The sequence below is a fragment of the Chiloscyllium plagiosum genome, unplaced genomic scaffold, assembly GCF_037043375.1.
Source record: "Chiloscyllium plagiosum isolate Xiang-an unplaced genomic scaffold, Cpla_swu_hap1 HiC_scaffold_26, whole genome shotgun sequence".
Lineage (NCBI taxonomy): Eukaryota > Metazoa > Chordata > Chondrichthyes > Orectolobiformes > Hemiscylliidae > Chiloscyllium > Chiloscyllium plagiosum.
The window spans coordinates 31,573,574-31,595,608 of record NW_028270164.1 but is presented as its reverse complement, the minus strand read 5'-3'; the positions used below and the strand labels follow the sequence as shown (position 1 = coordinate 31,595,608).

The following is a 22,035-nucleotide window of genomic DNA, read 5'->3' as shown; positions in this document are numbered from 1 at the left end:
TGGACTACTGTACTGACAGGAAGATTTGCTAGAGCTGCTCAGGAGGATTTAAACTAGTAAGGTGGGGGGTGGGACCCAGGGAGATAGTGAGGAAAGAGATCAATCTGAAATTGGTACAGTTGAGAACAAAGGCGAGTCAAGAAGTCAGGGCAGACACGGACAAAGCAGAGAACAAGGTAGGACTGATAAATTAAACTGCATTTATTTCGATGTAAAAGGCCTAACAGAGAAGGCAGGTGAACTCAGGGCATGGTTAGGAACATGGGACTGGGATATCATAGCAATAACAGAAACGTGGCTCAGGGATGGACAGGACTGGCAGCTTAATGTTCCAGGATACAAATGCTACGAAGGACAGAAAGGGAGGCAAGAGAGGAGGGGGAGCGGTGTTTTTGATAAGGGATAGCATTATAGCTGTGCTGAGGGAGGATATTCCTAGAAATACATTCCGGGAAGTTATTTGGGTGTAACTGAGAAATAAGAAAGGGATGATCACCTTATTGGGATAGTATTATAGACCCCTTAATATTCAGCGGGAAATTGAGAAACAAATTTGGAAGGAGATCTCAGTTATCTGTAATAGGGTGGTTATGGAGGGGATTTTAACTTTCCAAACTTAGACTGGGACTGCCATAGTGTTGAGGGTTTAGCTGCAGAGGAATCTGTTAAGTGTATACAAAGACATTTTCTGATTCAATGTGTGGATATACCTACTAGAGGTGGAAAACTTGACCAACTCTTGGGAAATAAGACAGGGCAGGTGACAGTGGGGGGGGGGGGGGGGGGGGGGGGGGGGGGCATTTTGGGGTCAGCGACCATAATTCTATTAGTTTTAAAATAGTGATGAAAGTGATAGACCAGATCTAAAGGTTGAAGTTCTAAATTGGAGTAAGGCTAATTTTGACCGTATTAGGCAAGAACTTTCAAAAGCTGATTGGGGACAGGCGTTCACAGGTAAAGGGACTGCTGGAAAGTGGGTAGCCTTTAGAAATGTGATTCCTGATGAAGGGCTATTGCCCGAAACGTCAACTTTCCTGCTCCTCGGATGCTGCCTGACCTGCTGTGCTTTTCTAGCACCACTCTAATCGAGACTTTAGAAATGCGATAATGAGAGTCCAGAGATCGTATATTCCTGTTACAATGAAAGGAAAAACTGGTAGGTGTAGGGAATGCTGGATCACTAAAGTATTTGAGGGTTTGGTTAAGAAAAAGGAAGAATATGTCAGATATAGACAAGATAGATTGAATGAATCCTTAGAGTATAAAGCCAATTGGAGTATAGTTAAGAGGGAAATCAGGAGGGCAAAAAGGGGACATGAGATAACTTTGGCAAATAAAGTTAAGGAGAATCCAAAGGGTTTTTACAAATACATTAAGGACAAAAGGGTAACTAGGGAGAGAGAATAGGGCCCCTCAAGGATCAGCAAGATGGCCTTTGTGTGGAGCCGCAGGAGATGGGATAGATACTAAATGAGTATTTTGCATCAGTGCTTACTGTGGAAAAGGACATGGAAGATATAGAATGTAGGGAAATAGATGGTGACATCTTAAAAAATGTCTAAATTAGAGAAGGAAGTCATGGATGTCTTTAAACACATAAAAGTAGATAAATCCCCAGGACCTGATCAGGTGTACCCTAAAAATATGTGGGAAGCTAGAAAAGTGATTGCTGGGCCCCTTGCTGAGATATTTGTATCATCGATACTCACAGATGAGGTGCCGGAATGTGGGATGTTGGCTAATGTGGTGCCACTGTTTAAGAAGGTTGGTAAGGACAAACCAGGAAACTATACACCAGTGAGCCTGACTTCAGTGGTGGGCAAGTTGTTGGAGGGAATCCTGAGGGGCAGGATGTACATGTATTTGGAAAGACAAGAACTGATTAGAGATAGTCAAGGCTGTGTGTGTGGGAAATCATCTCACAGACTTGATTTTTTTAAAGTAACAAAGAGGATCAATGAGGACAGAGCAGCGCACATGATCTATCTGGACTTCAGGAAGGGAGATTGGTTAGCAAGGATGGATCTCCTGGATTACAGGGAGAACTAGCCATTTGGATACAGAACTGGCTCAAAGGTAGAAGACAGAGGCTGGTGGTGGAGGGTTGCTTTTCAGACTAGAGGCCTGTGACCAGTGGAGTGCCACAAGGATCGGTGCTGGGTCCACTACTTTTCATCATTTATATAAATGATTTGGATGTGAGCATAAGAGGTATGTTTAGTCAGTTTGCAGATAACATCAAAATTGGAGGTGTAGTGGCATCTGTTATTATCATTAGATATTTGACCAAATCTAGACACATTCCCAGTCTTCTCCATCTGTGGAGATCTCTCGGGTCTGGTCTTGGCCCAAGGTCAGCCAAACTCTTCAAAATTTACTTTTATAGAATTTTCCCAGTTCCTTGTTTGTCAGTCCAGTGTATTGAATCTTGCTGAGAGAGTCTTCACTGAGGTAAGACAGTGCGGCAAACCAAGGAGAAGATTTGTCCTGACCTACTTTGGTGAAAAAAAGCTTTAGAGAGGAGCAAGATTCAACAGGCCAGCTCAGACATGTGGATCATTACAGGTCATATCCTTTCCAAGAGGGATAGGAGTAGAGTAAATATTGTGGGAATTTGAAAAATGCTCATATGGTGTTTTTACTAAGGAATATTTGTTAATAAAATGGAGTTGAACCAAAACTGAATTCAGTATTCCTTTGCCTGCTTCATCAACACGAGTACATGGGTAAAATATTTTTAGTACATGAACTGGTTGAAGTCCAAAGCACGAACAATGGAAATGCTCAGAAGAACTCAACATTTAAAGTTATAGAGCCAATACAGCACAGACCCTTCAGTCCAAGTTGTGTTTCAAGTTCATTGTAAAAGTACAAAACATCTATATGCAGACTTGTCACTTCTAATAAATTAAATAGCATGCTGTTGTTCTTGGTTGAATCTCACAGTATAGTATTTTATAATAGGATTGTTATGCATGTTACCAAAAGCAAATTTTGCCATGAATCAGTGTCATTGCCTCGCGTTTTAAATGCAACTTATTTTAAATATATATTGCATTAAAATATATATTAACATCTTTACGAATAATAATTAGGTAAGAATTTGACTAACATACCTGAAAATGGATCAATCGCCAAAAAAAGGTATTTTAAGTCCCTATGTCAATTCACCACCGATAAGTGATTTAAATTATTAATAATGACTTTAAAATAATTTTAATTTAAATTGGGACATTTAATCTGTCCTGCTATGTATAGTTATTAATTTAGCTGGATGTTTAATCAGATTCAAATACTTAATAAATTCACAAGCATTGTTTCAATATTTTATTAAACTTCTAAAAATATGAAATTCAATAGAGAGAAGATTAAAAATCCACATCCACATAAAAAAGTCAATGTCAAAATATATGAATTAACATTTATCACTAAAGATAAATCAGTAAAAACATGCAATATATCATAGAACTGAAAACAGCAACTGAAGCCCAAGAATTTTATCTTCCTAACAAATAGCAGATTAGCACCATGTGATTACATAAAGGTACTGTGAACATATATGAACTTGTGGGGAGCTTGTCAAGGTGGATCCTAAAAACATATTTCCCATTGTAGCAAGCACTAGAACTAGTGACACAGTTTAAAAAGAGAATGTCTGCCGACACCTCATAAATGCTCTCAGTACACATGAGCAAAACTGCTAATGATGTCCCTCACTCTCGTATTTATGTGTTTATTTGGGTATCACCATGTTTTTGACTGGCACAGTGTTTCACAAAGTGTGCATATGCAAAGCTTTCCACATATGCGATGTGCACCTTTTGGGGATGTCAGGAGACACAGCCCTAATAATAAGGGGTTGCCCATTGAAGAAAAAGAGAAATTAATTTGAAACTTTCTTCCACAGAAAGTGTTGAGGCAGGCTCAATGAATATCCTTAAGGCAGCGATAGATAGATTCTTGTCTAACAACGGAGTCAGAGTTATAGGGGTAGGTAGGAAAGTAGAGAACGGTAAGGTGGCACTATAGTTAGCACTGCTGCTTCCAACTGCCAGGGCCCTGGGTTCAATTCCAGCCTTGGGTGACTGTCTGCATGGACAGTTGTCCCTGTGTCTGTGTGGGTTTCTGCTCCATGCTCCAGTTTCTTCCCACATCCAAAGATATGCAGGTTACGTAGGTTGCCCATGGTAAACTGCCCCATAGTGTCCAGGTATGTGCAGGGTAGGTGGGTTAGCCATGGTTAATGCAGGGCTACATGGATGGGTTGGATGTTCTTTCGAGGGTTGGTGCGGACTTGATGGACTGAATGGCTTCTATCTGCACCGTGGGGATTCTACAATAATAGTATTTTGGGGCTTAGTGGTTCGCACTGCTGCCTCTCAGTGCCAGAGACCTGGGTTCAATTATACCCTCACCCAAATGTCTGTGTAGTGTTTGCACATTCTCCCATGTCTCCATGGGTATCTTCCGGGTGCTCCAGATTCCTTCCTCAATCGAAAGATGAGCAAGTTAGGTGGATTGGCTAGTGTACAGGGATATATAAGTTAAATGTGTTAGCCATTGGAAACACAAGGTTACAGGGACAGGATAGATGATGGGCCTGGGTGGGATGCTCTTTGGAGGGTCAGCATGGACTTGTTGGGCCGAATAGCCTGTTTCCACACTTCAGAGATTCTATGGATTCCGGAGTTGGCGCCACAATCAACTTACCCATGACCTTATCAAATGGCAGAGCAAACCCAAAGAGGCATTTCCTATGTTTGTACAAACATACCCTCTAAGGTATATACAAAATACAGAACAATAATTCACTTTTATACCAATTCAATGAGGCACTGTGTAATACGAAATGTTTTACTTTATACTGTATATTTTTAGTTCATTCACAATGCTTTGAGATAGATATATCCTAATTTAACAACTTATTCATGGTAAAGCAAGTATCATTATGAAACATGAACACACGCCTGCTGCATTTTCATTACCAAATAGCTTTCCAATTGTTTCTAATTAGGCTTCATCGAATATGTTAACCACTTAACTTTCACACATAAAAACATTATCAGACATTTCTTAAGTCATAAAGCTGCTGCTCAACTGTCAGTTTTATAGTCATAGAGATCTACTATTTTACATAATTACCCTTTACAGAGAAGCTATTGTCACCCTTTTAAAAAGAAAATAACCTGCATTTTAAGAAATAAAATTACCCTTATGGAACAAAATACATTTACAAATATTTGAAAATACTTTGGAGATATGCTTTCTGTAGTGATTGGAACAAGGTCAGGTAGGTGGACCTCATTGAATACCAGTTCCCTGATTGGACTAGGATAACAGCCCCAATCAGCAGTCCTGGCTGACAGATATAAACAGAAGTGTCAGGGGTTCTGAACACACTCGGAACTGGTTCTGAGCAAGGCTGGTCAGTGTCAAATGCTATGCATGTGTCAAAAAAGGGCGATTTGGTGATGGGATACCAGCCTTCGTGGAGTTATTTCATTTTTTAAATATTTCTGTTGACAGTTGAAAACAGAAATAGAACAGATATGGGTCAGGAATACTAGGTCAGTTAAGTGGAATGAATATATTTCAGCATGTTTGGCTCTGTTCAGAAGAATCAGCATTATTACATTTCCTATCAAATTTGTATGCAGCAGAAAGGAAAAACTGATCTTGTACGCTCTTCATAACATAGATTTTGTTGCATAAACTGCAAAAAACTTATCCTTAAAAAATGTATAAAATGCTTAAAGCAAGTGCACTACTTATATACAGGAGACAGAATTTCTGACATAATGACAATTATTTTCACAAAGTCAGTGCATAAAAGCAAATTTAAAACACTATGCAGCACACAATATGAATCTGAACAAAGACTCTAAATCTTTATGTTTAAGAATTATGACAACTATATTTAAAGTCCACTAAATATAAGGCCTAGTTCAAAGTTACACATTATTTTATTGTTCTCAGATTTACAGTATTACCTTTCTGCTTTATTTGGCTATATTAGCATATTATCTGGCTTTGGAAAAACACAAAACACAAATAAATATAGCTATGGTATGGTGTCTCTCTTATTGAACTAATAATCTAAGTGTCTGAACTAGTTATTCAGGATATTGACAGGTCAAATCTCATCAGGAGGACTGAACTTTAAGTGGTAATTGATGGTTGTTGGATTGGCACTGCTGTCAAAAAAATCTATTACAAAACTTGTCAAACTGTATACAACTTCAGTCACTCAACACATGACAGGTTTTTAGCTGCTTTCTCTGGTTACCTATTAAGCCCCTCAGTTATATTAGAGATGAAGATTAAATCTAGACCTTGCTCGTGATTCCTTAATCCCAACAATGAATAATGATATTTTTAAAATCTGTCAACAAGCATTGCAAGATGTCCCAGGTATCCACTCAATTCTTCTACCTTTTCATCAGTCGTGGCTTACCCCTTGCTCTCAAATAAATCAACTGCTGTGTGAAAATTTCACAAACACAAGTGTTCACTGCGTAGTAAAGCTTGCTGGCATGCTAAAGCACTGCATCAACAATATGGCTCCTAACTGCCCTTTGCTCATTACATTTAGTTATTTATCACATTGAATCACAGAGGGACGAAGGCTGCGTCCACCTCCAGACTAAGAAATCTTCTCCATTTATTATCTGAGTCTCTGTACGAATTCGTGATTCATTTGCTTCAAGAAACTGAACAGCCTTCTCCCAGATCATCTTCATCTTTTTCCTTAAGTAAAAGAAAAGTTGACAAACTATAAAATTTGAAAGTCTAACATTAAAACCTACATGTTCCAAATAAAATACATTAAAAAACAATGCGATGTGTAGCTCAGATAAATTTTAATGAGGCAGAATAGATATGGAGTTTAGGGTTTGATATACTCTACTCTTATAATTCATTTTCGTAACGTCATGTTATTGCTTTGATTTTTTTTTATGGCTGACTAAACGATTGATGTGCAGAGACAGTGGCCAACTTATCTCTAGGTCGACAGCAAAATTCTTGTATAGAAAATAAGGAACTTTAGGCATTATTTTCCAGTTGAAAACAGCAGAAAACGAAAGGCAGTGATGTTTACCTACAAATGCCAGGTTTTTATTTTCTTGATCAGTATAACTGCTGAGAATGATACAAGTCACAGCAGAGGCTGCCACTTATCTGTTGCAAATAGAGGACTGCGCAGTAATAGCCTGTTTTCTAGTGGTACTTCCTGACTTGGAAATATGTCATTGTGCCTTCGCTGTCACTGGGTCAAAATTCCAGAATATATTCCTTAATAGCATTGTGGTAACACCAAGGAGGTATCTCACCACCTGAAGGCAATTATGGATGGGCAAGAAAAGTCTCCAAAACCTACAACTCATTATACATTTTAAAAGGTAGCATGGAAATATTGTTTGCACCATTATACAGTAATTTTTCAGTTTAAAAAAAAAACTTAATTTTTGGAAGATTGCATGAATAGTTGCAATAGCTTTGATTTTGGTGTATAAATGCAGTCACATTGCTTTCTGCTGATTAATCCTAATAATAAAACGTACAACTACATGAGGTTCAGTTGATTTCCTATGAAAAAAACAGTACAAGTTGGAGCTGCAAATGCTCCATATATCTATTTATAGAATCCCTAGAGTGTGGAAACAGGCCCTTCGACCCAACAATCCACACCGACTCTCCTAAGAGTATCCCACCCAAATCCATTCCCCTACCCAATTATTATACACTTACCCCTAACTAATACATCCCTGACACTTTGGGCAATTTAGCACGGCCAATTCACCTAACCTGCATATCTTTGGATTGTGGGAGGAAACCCACACAGACACAAGGAGAATGTGCAAACTCCACACAGGCAATCGCCCGAGGCTGGAATCAAACCTGGGTCCCTGGCACTGTGAGGCAGCATTGCTAACCACTGAGCCACCTTGCCAGGAAATTAAAAATACCAGTGAACAATCATACAAAGTTTTTTTGTAATAATAAACAGACCTGTTCTCAGGTTGAATCAGAGTGTCACGGACATGAGGGACAGGTACATATGGTATGAGTTCTAAATCTTTTTCCCAGTCTTGATTATGGGCACGAACGACAGCTGTTTTAAAATTAGAACAGATTGAGCTTTATTTACGAAGCAAATTATCTGATAATAGTACATAAGCATAAGACAAATAGCACAATTAAATTTATTTTGCTTTATTAACTGAAAGACACAATTTGTTTCTTTGATAATGACTAATTAATGATAACCATATCATTGTTTATCAATCTTTAACACTGAAACAAATGGTGACTTTGAAGGTGAAACACTTCCTAGCGGGTGTTTAGGAAAATGTTCAACTCTTCTACAATCAATCTCGAGTCCACATCACATTCTTACTGAATGTTCGTATTAGCCCACTGAGAAGAGCTCTCTCAGATGGTAGCCAATTCCATCCCATCCTAACATTGAAGATTTGATTACAAATGGAATGATTATGTTGGTGCCTGGGTGAGATAAGGTACTTCTCACTAACCTCATTTTCCTAACATGTAAGGTTGCTTGGATAAGCTGTATGAGAGTTATTGAAAGTTTTCCAAAATGCTTTTGAGTTAGAAAAATTATATCTGAGTACTAAGTTTCACAATTACATTGCAAGGAGCCTAATTTGCCACTAACTACTGAACAGAAAGGAACTGCATTCTAGCCACTTTAACTCGACACAATAACTCAAATGTGGCACTACTATTACAAGAACAAGGAACAGAAAACATGAGAGAAGGAACATGGGTACTTGAGTGTTAATCCCAAAACTAGCATAACTCCTACTAAGTTGCATTCATTTGAACACTTGCACACATAAGCACTCTTTCATAATTCGCGATTTTAGCAACGTCATGCAGAACAAGAAAATAATAAATGTACAGTACCTATAATTTTGTTCACCATTTCATACACGGCTTGCTCTCGGTCCTTCATTTTCTTCAATTGGTATTTCAGAAGTAGCAACATGATCCACAAAAGGCTTAAAACTTTAGAAAAATACATTGAAGCTCATCAACTCAGTTATTTTTGGTGGCTTTTTGTAATAAGGTAAATTGTTATGGGTTCTACACTAGGAATTAATTTAATATTCAACCTTAGCTTTGTGTGTCTGCTTCCTCTCTGTGCTTCGCTGTCTATATTACAATTTTCAGCTGTTCTGTCTCTACTCTCAAAAAGTATGTCCCTAAATCCCTCTATCTTTCACTTCTTGATCCTGCAAAAGCCTTCTCAAAGTCTCCTTTCACCAAAAGCATGGTTATCATATCTGCTATTAGTTGGAGTTACAGATGTTATTCATTTATGCACTGTTACACAATTGAACAGAAGGTCTCAGAGTTACATCTAGAACTTTACATGCAGTGGTTAATCTATGACTAATGTAATTTATGATTTATATCATTAGGGACTTGGATACTGGACATTCATCTGGAAGTGGGTAATGAGGATGTTTTTAATGACAATGAGGTAGAGGAAAAGAATCACAGTTGGGGAAAGTTAAAGCTATGATATGGACATTGACAGTACAGTACTGTGATGCAGTAATTAGAGGTATTTTCTAATCAACCTATCCAGATATTTTATTCACTTCTGCAGCAGGTGGGATTGAACCTGGGTCTCCTGGTTTAGAGGTAGGGACACAACCACTGCTTCAGGATTCCTGTTTTCTGAGTTGCTCTTGCAGCCACAGTATATATACGGTTAGATCAGTTCAGTTTGTGGCCAATAACAACCCCAAGGACCTTACCAGTGGGGGATTTATAATGGTATCATATGTAAATAGAGTCATAGAGATGTACAGCACAGAAACAGACCTTTCAGTTCAACTTGTACATGACGACCAGATACCCTAAACTGACCTAGTCCCATTTGCCAGTACTTGGCCCATATTGCTTTAAACGCTTCCTATTCATATACCCATCCAGATGCCTTTTAAATGCTGCAATTGTACCAGCCTCCACCATTTCCTCTGGCAACTCATTCCATACGCGCACCACCCTCTGCATAAAAAAGTTGCCCCTTAGGTCCCTTTAAAATTTTTCCCCCTCTCACCCTAAAACTATATCCTCTAGTTCTGGACTCCACCCCAAGGAAGAGACTTTGTCTATTTCCCCTATTCATGTCCATCATGATTTTATATACTTCTACAAGGTATATATCCCTCAGCCTCCGACGCTCAAGGAAGAATAGCCCCAGTCTATTCAGCCTCTCACTATAGCTCAAATCCACCAACTCTGGCAACATTCTTGTAAATCTTTTTTGAACCCTTTCAAGTTTCACAACATCCTTCCTATAGGAGAGAGACCAGAATTGCACACAAGAAGTGGCATAACCAATGTCCTGTACAGCTGCAACATGACCTCCCAACTCCTATACTCAATGCTCTGACCAATAAAGGAAGCCAAATGAAACAACTTCTTCACTATCCTATTTGCCAAAGCTATCTCATGTCTCCTTTTTGCCCTCCTGATTTGCCTCTTCAGTATACTTCTACAGCCTTTATACTCTTCTAAGAATTCACTTGATCTCTGCTGTGTAAACCTGACAGTTGCTTCCTTCTTTTTCTTGACCAAAACCCCAATTTCTCTAGTCATCCAGCATTCGATACACCTGACAGCCTTGCCTTTCCCCCTAACAGGAATATACTGTCTCTGGACTCTCGTTATCTCATTTCCCATTTTTCAGCTGTGCCTTTACCTGCGAACATCTGCCCCCAATGAACTTTTGAAAGTTCTTGCCGAATACTGTCAAAATTGGCCATGCTCCAATTTTGAATTTCAACTTTTAGATCCGATCCATCCTTATTTTAAAACTAATAGAATTATGATCACTGGCCCCCAAAGTGCTCCCCCATTGATGCCTAGACACTTGCCCTGCCTTATTTTGTCAAAAGGTGATAGTTAGATTCTATCTTGTTGGTGATGGTCATTGTCTGGCATTTGTTTAGCGCAAATGTTACTTGCCACTTCTCAGTCTAAACCTGGATGTCTTCCAAGGCTTGCTGCATTCAGACATTGCCTGCTTCAGCATCTGAGTTGTCACGAATGGTGCTGAACATTGTTTGCTAATGACTGTACATCCCCAATTCTAACCTTATGATAGAAGAAAAATGGGTGGATGAGATGCTGGGGCTTTTGCATGCTCCTTCCACTGCTTTGTGATTGGTAACACCAGAGCCTTTCTGAGATGCTCAGAATGGCTGGCACCTTTGCGAATGCTTCTTCTTAAATTTTTGGGTCTTAGGCTACAGACTCCCATATGTTGGTGGTGATGCTTTTTTTTCTGGGAGCTATGAGGACAAGAGTGTAATGTTTTCTCAGCCCTCCTGCTAATTGAAGGGGAAAGTCAAACAAAAAGCCTAAGGTCCAAAAATAGCCTATGACCTAAAGAACAGATGGCAAGTGAAAGGAATGCTGGAAATCCAGAAATTGGTTGAGAGCCATGACATGCTTGGATAATTCAGCGTAGTCAAGATCATCTCAACCACTTAAGAAGCTACACTACTGAATGCCAAGAATGGAGTGGCGCATGTACAGCACAGAGAAGCGGTTAGCACTCACTGAAAGGAGCATTTCAAGGATCTCTTCAACCGGAACTCCATCCTTGTCAAGGGTACCCCCGACAGCTTTGGCAAATAGGATTAAGGAGAATCCGAAGGGTTTTTACAAATACATGAAGGACAAATGATAACTAGGGAGAGAATAGGGCCCCTCAAAGATCAGCAAGGCTGCCTTTGTGTGGAGCCGCAGAAAATGGGGGAGATACTAATTGAGTATTTTGCATCAGTATTTATTGTGGAAAAGGATATGGAAGATATCGACTGTAGAGAAATAGATGGTGACATCTTGCAAAATGTCAAGATTACAGAGGAGGAAGTGCTGGATGTCTTGAAATGCATAAAAGTGGATAAATCCCCAGGACCTGATCAGGTGTACCCTAGAACTCTGTGGGAAGCTAGAGAAGTGATTGCTGGGCATCTTGCTGAGATATTTGTATCATCGATGGTCACGGGTGAAATGCCGGAAGACTGGAGGTTGGCTAACGTGGTGCCACTGTTTAAGCAGGGTGGTAAGGACAAGCCAGGGAACTATAGACCAGTGAGCTTGATGTCGGTGGTGGGCAAGTTGTTGGAGGGAATCATGAGGGACAGGATGTACATGTATTTGGAAAGGCAAGGACTGATTAGAGATAGTCAACATGGTTTTGTGCGTGGGAAATCATGTTTCACAAACTTGATTGAGTTTTTTGAAGAAGTAACAAAGAGGATTGATGAGGGCAGAGCGGTAGATGTGATCTTTATGTACTTCAGTAAGGCATTTGACAAGGTTCCCCATGGGAGACTGATTAGCAAGATTAGATCTCATGGAATACAGGGAGAACTAGCCATTTGGATACAGAACTGGCTCAAAAGTAGAAGACAGAGGGTGGTGGTGGAGGGTTGTTTTTCAAACTGGAGGCCTGTGACCAGTGGAGTGTCACAAGGATCGGTGCTGGGTCCTCTAATTCTTGTCATTTACATAAATGATTCGGATGCGAGCATAAGAGGTACATTTAGTAAGTTTGCAGATGACACCAAAAGTGGATAGCGAAGAGGGTTACCTCAGATTAAAACAGGATCTTGACCAGATGGGCCAATGGGTTGAGAGGTGGCAGATGGAGTTTAATTCAGATAAATGCGAGGTGCTGCATTTTGGGAAAGCAAATCTTAGCAGGACTTATACACTTAATGGTAAGATCCTAGGGAATGTTGCTGAACAAAGAGACCTTGGAGTGTAGGTTCATAGTTCCTTGAAAGTGGAGTCACAGGTAGATAGGATAGTGAAGAAGGCGTTTGGTATGCTTTCCTTTATTGGTCAGAGTATTGAGTACAGGAGTTGGGAGGTCATATTGCAGCTGTACAGGACATTCGTTAGGCCACCGTTGGAATATTGCATGCAATTCGGGTCTCCTTCCTATTGGAAAGATGTTGTGAAACTTGAAAGGGTTCAGAAAAGATTTACACGGATTTTGCCAGGGTTGGAGGTTTTGAGCGAAAGGGAGATGCTGAACAGGCTGGGGCTGTTTTCCCTGGAGCGTCGGATGCTGAGGGGTGACCTTATAGAGGTTTACAAAATGATGAGGGGCATGGATAGGGTAAATAGGCAAAGTCTTTTCCCTGGGGTCGGGGAGTCCAGAACTAAAGGGCATAGGTTTAGGGTGAGAGGGTTAAGATATAAAAGAGACCTACGAGGCAACTTTTTCACTCAGAGGGTGGTACATGTATGGAATGAGCTGCCAGAAGAAGTGGTGGAGGCTGGTACAATTGCAACATTTAAGAGGCATTTGGATGGGTATATGAATAGGAAGGGTTTGGTGGGATATGGGCTGGGTGCTGGCAGGTGAGACTAGATTGGGTTGGGATATCTGATCGCATGGACGAGTTGGACTGATGGGTCTGTTTCCATGCTGTACATCTCTATGACTGCATAATGTCTGCTGCAACGTTAACACAACTGTGTTCTGATAGCAAGTTGAAAAGGTCATCTGACATCTGAACCTGGATATGATCAGTTTTAGTAACCTCATGTGAGAAACTTACTAATTATTTAGATTACCAGTTTTTTTGCTAAAATGCAAACATTTTACAGCATTATGATGTGAGTATTTTGCTCCACTAATCAAATTGTATAAGTAAAATAACTTGATAGAATAATATATTTATTCTAATGAATAACAGAAGATAATTTTTTAGTTTCAAGTATTAAAGTACTTGGGACATTGTTAATATTAAATAATTTGAGCAATTCAGAAGATAATCTTCTACAAATAACAAAATTATAAAAGATATATCACATTTTCCCACATATCAAACCCATAATGCAATAAAAATGAGATTTAAATTCAGCGAGTGACTTCTGCTAGTTTCTTGTTAGAAATTACCATGAGCGCTGTTCTTGACAATTTATTTCAACAATTATCTTTCTAAGAATTGTAACCAAATCTATCACTGGCCTTGCCCTAAGGAAAAATCAATTACTCTGTGGCTGATAATTTTCAAATCTAAAGCAGTATATCAAGTTATAGATATACTAACAGTATCAATGACTTACCCAATATAAAGATTAACATTCTGTGAAGAATAGTATAAACAGCATGACGAAGGCGACAATATAAATTCATCTGTGGACGAGTGGATTCAAGACAGATCACTTGATCCACTGAAGTCACTGATGTTTCAGAATCTTCACCAACTAACCTGTAAGCAGATATTAAAAAAAGATAATTAAATAAACATTCTTCAAGGGAATGTCTGCAACAATCATTTTTTTTTTAAATTGTATAAAACTCTTAAAAATGATTCAAGTCTGTTATTCAAATTTTACATTTTTATTATGGATAACCACCAATGTCTGTAATCTATAATTACAAGAGAATGAATTATAAGTCCAGCTGAAGCCAACCCACTGTTTATGCTATCCATCAAGTAACTTGAAAGTAATTTTAATCAGAAGCTTCATCAATACACAAATATGGTTTTTAGGATTCAGAAGCTGCCAGTCTCCGATTGGCTGGCAGTTTCTGATAAGACAGGATGTTGCTGCTGTGATTGGCTGAGACATTTGCCAGTCAGTTCTTAAATTAATTGGTGTATAAAAAGGTGATCTTACTTGGCAATGAAGGGTTAGCTGAGCTGGTAAATTTGTTCTCCGACGTTTCATCACTATGTGAGATAACATCATTAGTGAGCCTTCATTGAAGCACTGTTGGACCTCATTTACCAACCTCCCAGAAAAATAACCGGAAATGATATCACCCACCACAACATACCAAGACACATAAATAAAAAGTGGGACAAAATGCCAGCACTTCAATGGAGGCTCATTGATGATGTTACCTCACATGGTGACGAACATCGGAGGACAAATCTACCAGTTCAGCTAATAAACTTCCAACCTGAACCACAACCTAGGCCGCAAATCTTCTCAAAAATTGCAAGTACCATTTTAAATCTAGTCAAGAAATGCTCAAGAATTGTGTCTCAAGTACCTGTTGTTTTAAACTTTTCAAGAATTGTCAACAACACAGTGAGAGGAAGGTAACAGAATTCCATGCACAATGACTGGAGGTTATGTTCTACTTTATGCATTCAAATACTGTTCATTAATTTAAGCTAGAATTTACAAGAAAACAACTCACCTAATCCCAAAGTCTCGAGTACTCTGAATGATCCATTGAAGTGCCTCATTAAATTTTTCTAGATTAGGTATATTATTAGTCTGGGAAAGCAATATTAGTGAGTAAACAAATATAAATAAGGACATTTTTAAAAAATATTCAAGCTATTATGCTTCACATCACTGCACAAGTTTAATTTTTCCACCATCAAGATGGTGCTGAAATTTTAAAAGAAAATTTCAGAATGTATTTAAGAGTCAAATCTAGAAACAATTTGAGGACAAGATATTCCTGTTACTGAACCTTACAATTTCAATAACAAAAATCAACATTTAATAAAAATGAAGAAAAACAGTATGTGAAATGTGCTGGTGGTCATGCGTCATTATCAGAATAGGGAAGTCATATGCTATGGGAGAGGTAAATATTGATTGATAAACCAAGCCTCCAAAGCCACCAATCAAACTCTTACATCAGCTTTTACACGTGCTTTAGAGCGCAATCACCATCTAGGCTGCACACAGATTTCAAACATTTCCAACATCCAACAAAACTAGGCATTCATGAGGTGCTGCAGGCCATCAACAACAGAACTGCATTCAACCACAATCTGAACATCATGGGCTGGCAGATCTCCCAATTTACTATTAAGCTGGGGGATCCAACCCTTCTTTGTTCAATGCAGGGAGGCATGCTACAAGTGGCTCCAGCCATAAATAAAAATAAGATGTAAACTTGTAAAGCAAGAACACAGGACGATGTACATGCTAAGTTATGAAATCAGCATTTGATAGACGTAGCTAAGCAATCGTACAGTTAACTGATCTGACAGAAGCTCTGTAGTCCTCACATTCATTGTAAATGGTGGAGGACCATTAAACAATTAACAAATGAAGAGAACTCTACAAATATCCCCATTCTCAATAATGGGTGAACGCAGCACATCAGTGTCAAAGAGAAGGCAAAAGCATTTACATGCACCTTGAGCCAGAAGTGGATGATTCATCTCAGCCACCCCCAGGGGTTTCTAGAATCAGCCTTCAAACATTTTAATTCACTCCACTTGGTATCAAGAAATGGCTGAAAACACTGGATACTGCAAAGGCATGGATCCTAATAACATCTAGCAATGGTACTCGAGACTTATGCTCGTATAACTAACCACACCCCTAGCCTAAGTGTTCTAATACAGCTACAACAATGGTGTCTACCTGGAAATGTTGAAATTTGCCTAAGTATGCCCAGTTTACAAAGGGAAAAATAAAACAAATCCAACTCAGTCAATTGCTTTCAATCAAAGTAATGAAAAGGTATAACAACAATGCTCCAAGCTGCGCTTGCTAACAATAACCTACTCACGATGCTCAGTTTAGATTCTGTCAAAGCCACTAGGGTCCTGAACCCATTACAGCCTTGGTTCAAACATGTACAAAACTACTGAACTCCAGAGATGAGATGAGGTGAGAGTGACCTTGATTTCAAGACAGTATGTGATAGAGTATGGAATCAAGGCAAATTCAAATCAGGCAAAAACACTCCCCTCATTGGAGTCATACTTTGTGCAAGAAGGCTGTTGTGATACAGAAGTAGTATCTCTACCTTTGAGTCGGGAGGCCTGGGTTCCAATCCCATCTGTTCCAAAGGTGTGTAATAGCATTGCTGAGCAGGTTGATTAGAAAATGGGCTAAAAAACCGAAACATACTATGTACAAGGGCTCCTGTGGTAAAGTGGGACTGTACTCACCCCTGAGCCAGGAGACAAGGTTACACGTCCGGGTAATAACATTTCTGAACAGGTAGATTAGAAAATAACTATACTGTGTCCAAGGTCTCTTGTGGTGCAGTTGTAGTGTCCCTACCTCCAGATCAAACAGCATGGGCTCAAGTTCCACCTGCTCCAATGGGGTTATAACATCTCTGAACAGGATAAGTAGAAAATATGCACATTTTCCAAGGCAAGATAGCTGTTCTTTGAGGTCATTCATTTTAGACCCAGTACCTCACTGTAAGAATTCCTCAGGGCATTTCTTTTTAAATTAACCCATTCAGAGATATAATTATACATCACAAACTCAACTAATGTTCTGGGACCAGGTCCGAGTCCTATCACAGCAGATGATGGAATTTGACATAAGTAAAAAAAAAATTGGAAATTAAGAATCTACTGATGGCCGTGAAATCATTGCTGATTGTTGGAGGGAAAAAATGGCTTACAAACATTAAGGCAAGGAAGTCTACCATCCTTACCTGGTCTGGCCTACATTTGACTCCAGAGCCACAGCAGTTGACTCTCATGTCCTACGAGTGAATACAAAAAAAACTCTGAAGCAGGTGGGACTTGAACCCAGGCCTCTAGGTCCATAGGCAGAGACATTACCATGACACCATAAGCACCCTAATTCTTCAGGGTAGATATTTGCTAATCAACCTGTTCAAACACAGTATTACATAACTTTGGGATTTGAACTCAGGTCTCATGGCTCACAAACTCCTCAAGTTAGGCATAACTACCTTCAGCTGCATCATTAATCTTCCATCATAAGGCCAGAAAGCTTGCTCATGATTGAAATTGCAGGAATTCCTAAGCTCAATTAGCTTCAGCTGCTTCAATGACCTTTCCTCATCATAAGGTCAGATTTGGAATATTGACTAACAAATGGACGATGCTTAGCAATATTTGCATTTCCTCAGATACTGAAGTAGCCCATGTTCATATACAAAAAGACATGGACAACACCCAGATTTGGGCTACTGACAAATAATATTGCCTGGCACAATGTGGTACAAGTGACCATCTCAAACAAAAAGGAATCTAACCATCTTCCTCTAGAGACCCTAGAGTACCCTTACCATTGCTGAATGCCCACTCTCACCATCTTGGGGGTTAACATCAACCAGAAACTGAACTGGCCCAGCCTTATAAATACTGTGGTATAATGAGTTGATCAAAGGCTAGAATCCTGCAGTGAATAACCTGCCTCCTTCTCTCCAATGCCAATCCACCATCTTCAAAATGCAGGTCAAGATTGTGATAGAATACTTTTCACTTGCATGGAGGGTGCAGCTCCAACAACACTCTCCTTCATGTGAGCCTGGAGCATATATTGCAAATTTTGCTTTCTCAGCCCACAATGTTTTTACCTATTACAGTTAATGGACTGAAAAATCACTGCCATTAAGTGTACCATTTCCTGGTATGCATGTAGCTATGATCAGTAACTCTAAATTTTTACCCCTTTGTACCAGGAATATCAGAGTCACAAATATAGTTTGATTGTGTAAAAATAAATATCACTGTTACATGTTTCCAGCTATAAACCACATGTGATCTTGCAAATAAATGCACACAACAATAAGACCAATTTGTTTTAAGTACATATTCTTTGGCTTCTTGCCGAGGTAGAGCTCCAATGGAACCAATCCAATGATAAAGTGACGACCACTGTGCAGGAGTTATTGTAGACGAGTTATTATCGTTCCATTGCACACCTCAGCAATAGTTCAGTACATTATTTTAATGTCAATTCTCTTTATTAAATGCATTCATTAAATGCAATGCAATTGTTATACAATATTAGTATACAACAGCTGTAGCACCTTTCTTTGAACTCTTTGGTTCAGTATTTAAAAATCTCACTGACCCATGTTTTTTTCCCCAAGAGTTACTGAACACCATGTTAATGTTAACAAAGGAATTTTCAATGAATGTTTTAACACTATGGCAATATTACATAGCTGATTTTCACCTGTTTTCTTTATTTCCACAAGCATGTTTTATAGTCCAAAACTTCTAATTTTACAAGATACAAATAACCATTAACTAATCTTATGTACATTAAAAATATTTTACATTTAAATGTATAACTTACTGCTAAATGTCTCTGTACATCAGCAACTGGCACACATTTGGTCTTCAGCAGATATTCAGATCCACACTCAAACTCACCTACAAGTCAAAAAAATTAAATTGTTTAACTCCAATCATGCACTTTGTAACTAAAAATGAATCTCTAAGTACATTCAAGATTCAAACATTCCACATTAATAGAACATTACAGTGCAATACAGGCCCTTCGGCCCTCGATGCTGCACCGATCTGTGAAATCAATCTGAAGCCCATCTATGCTGCACTATTCCATTATCATCCGTACGTTTATCCAATGAACATTTAAATGCTCTTAAAGTTGGTAAGTCTACTACTGTAACAGGCAGTGTGTTCCATACCCCTACTACTCTGATTAAAGAAACTACCTCTGACCTCTGTCCTATAACTATCATACCTCAATTTAAAGCTATGCCCACCCGTGCTAGCCACTACCATCAGAGGAAAAAGGCTCTCACTGTCCACCCTATCTAATCCTCTGATCATTTTATATGTCTCTGTTAAGTCACCTCTCAACCTTCTTCTGACGAAAACAGCCTCAAATCCCTCAACCTTTCCTCCATACCAGGCAAAATCCTGGTAACTCTCCTCTGCAACCTTTCCAATGCTTCCACATCCTTCATGTAATGCGGCAGCCAGAATGTTACGCAATAACAAAGGGCGGCCGCACCAGAGTTTTGTACAGCTGCAACATGACCTCAGGGCTCTGAAACTTAATCCCTATAACAATAAAAGCTTAACACACCATATGCCTTCTTAATAACCCTATAAGCCTGGATGGTAACTTTCAGGGATCTATTTACATGCTCATCCAGACTGCCAAGGATTTTACCATTAGACCAGTACTCTGTATTCCTGTTACTCCTTCCAAAGTGAATCACCTCTCACTTTTCCGTATTAAATTCCATTTGCCACCTCCTAGCCCAGCTCTGCAGCTTATCTATTTCCCTCTGTAACTTGCAACATCCTTCCACACTGTCCATAACTCCACCAACTTTAGTATCATCTGCAAATTTACTAACTCATCCTTCTACGCCCTCATCCAGGTCAATTATAAAAATGACAAATAGTAGTGGCCCCAAAACAGATCCTTGTGGTATACCACAACTAAATGAACTTCAGCATGAACATTTCCTATCAACCACCACCTTCTGTCTTCTTTCAGCTAGTCAATTTCTGATCCAAATCGCTAAATCACCCTCAATTCCATGCATATTTTATGCAATAGCCTTACCTTGAAATCTATATACGCCACATCAACAGCTTTATCTTCATCCACCTGTTTGGTCACCTTCTCAAAGAACTCAGTAAGGTTTGTGAGGCACGATGTACCCTCCACAAAACCATGCTGACTATCCCTAATCAAATTATTTCTTTCCAGAGGATTATAAATCCGATCTCTTGTAATCCTTTCCAACACTTTACCCACAACCAAACTAAGGGTCAATTACCAGGATTGTCCCTACTCCCCTTCTTGAACAAGGGGGACAACATTTGCTAACGTCAGGCTTCTGGCAGTATTCCTGTTGACAATGACAACGTATAGATAAAAACCAAAAGGCTCTAACTGACATAATGTAAAAGAATAATGCCAACTGCATTCAATTTATTAGCACATTAGGTTGGGCTGACAGATTTTAAAATAGCTGCAAATAGAGAATTACATTTTTTACCCAAGCAGTGTAAAGGGAAAGTAACAGGTTATATTTTAACAGTATATGACATTGCTGCAGTTACAGAGAATGCAATTGGGTAAATGCCAGTAGATTGACATGAAGAACACTGCAAGATAGAAACATTATGCTTGGTTACTGCAAACTACAAAGGTCCCTCTACAATCACATAAAAACCCTGCAACATTTTGAGTGACCAGGTAACTGACAAGATTAACACCATTCAGAAAGACCGGAATTAATGAAGGCTTTCAATGTAAAGATGAACGTACTTTTATGTGCAAGAAGACAACACATCAGAGATTCAGTTATATACATTATTTTCTGGTTATCATCCAGAAGCACGTGATTTTAGATAATTCTTCAATACTTCCTAAAATTAATGATGAAGAATCATAGAGACAAGAAGCAGAAAAAGGTCATTAGTCCCTTCAAGCCTGCTCTGCCATTCAAATGGTCATGGTTATTTCAAGGCCATAATCCCGCTTTCTCCCGATATCCCTTGATGTATTTAATATCCAAAAATTTCTAGAAAAGATGTTTCTTGAGTATACAAGTCTACTGCCTATCTGTGGAATCAGTTTCCGCGGTTTCAGTTACCCGTGGTTTACCATGACCCGCAGTAAATTACGTGGAACATTCCGGAACCGGGGACCAGGGAGCTGCCAGGGAGGTCAATTTCCAATTTAAATGAATGGGTTTGCACCTATCCATGGTTTGGGGCTTCGGCGGTAGGTCTTTGAAAGTATCTCCTGCGGGTACCAGAGGACTACTGTATTCAGTGCCTTTGCCTCTACATCCATCTGTGGTAGAGAATTCTACAGGTTCACTAACCTTTGAGTCAAGAAAATTTTCCTCATCTCAGTCACAGAGTCATAGAGTTATCCAGCACGGAAACAGGCCTGCGCTGATCAGATATCCTAAACTGATCGAGTGCCATTTGCCAGCATTTGACCTAAATCCCTCTAAACCATTCCGATTTATGTACCCATCCAGAGGCCTTTTAAATGTTGTAATTGTACCAGCCTCCACCACTTCCTCTGGCCGCTCATTCCATATGCGCACCACCCTCTACGTGAAGTATTGCCCCTCAGATCCCTTCTAAATCATTCCCCTCTCACCTTAGACCTTTGCCCTCTAGTTTTGGACTCCCTCAGTGAAAAGACCTTAGTATTCACCCTATCCTTTGAAGCACCAGGGAAAATGCCCAACAAATAGCTTATCCCATATCCTTTTACATAAACATTTGTACTTAAATTATTTAAACAGTACCATTAGTTATT

At 39.2% G+C, this 22,035-nt stretch overlaps 1 protein-coding gene across 2 annotated transcripts in view; it reads right to left on the bottom strand.

The window, feature by feature from the left end:
- Window positions 1-3,312: 3,312 nt before the first annotated feature.
- LOC122563213 (uncharacterized) overlaps window positions 3,313-22,035 on the bottom strand; it is a 30,739-nt gene continuing 12,016 nt past the window's right edge. The window contains exons 4-9 of one of the 2 annotated variants that reach the window (XM_043716777.2): window positions 19,066-19,142; window positions 15,218-15,297; window positions 14,131-14,276; window positions 8,929-9,030; window positions 8,011-8,113; window positions 3,313-6,747 (exon numbers count right to left, since the gene is read on the bottom strand). In XM_043716777.2, coding sequence (XP_043572712.2) covers window positions 6,600-6,747; window positions 8,011-8,113; window positions 8,929-9,030; window positions 14,131-14,276; window positions 15,218-15,297; window positions 19,066-19,142 — 656 coding nt within the window. In that variant the 3' untranslated portion in view covers window positions 3,313-6,599. The remainder of the gene's footprint in view (window positions 6,748-8,010; window positions 8,114-8,928; window positions 9,031-14,130; window positions 14,277-15,217; window positions 15,298-19,065; window positions 19,143-22,035) is intronic. The other variant, XM_043716778.2, reaches the window with a different exon arrangement.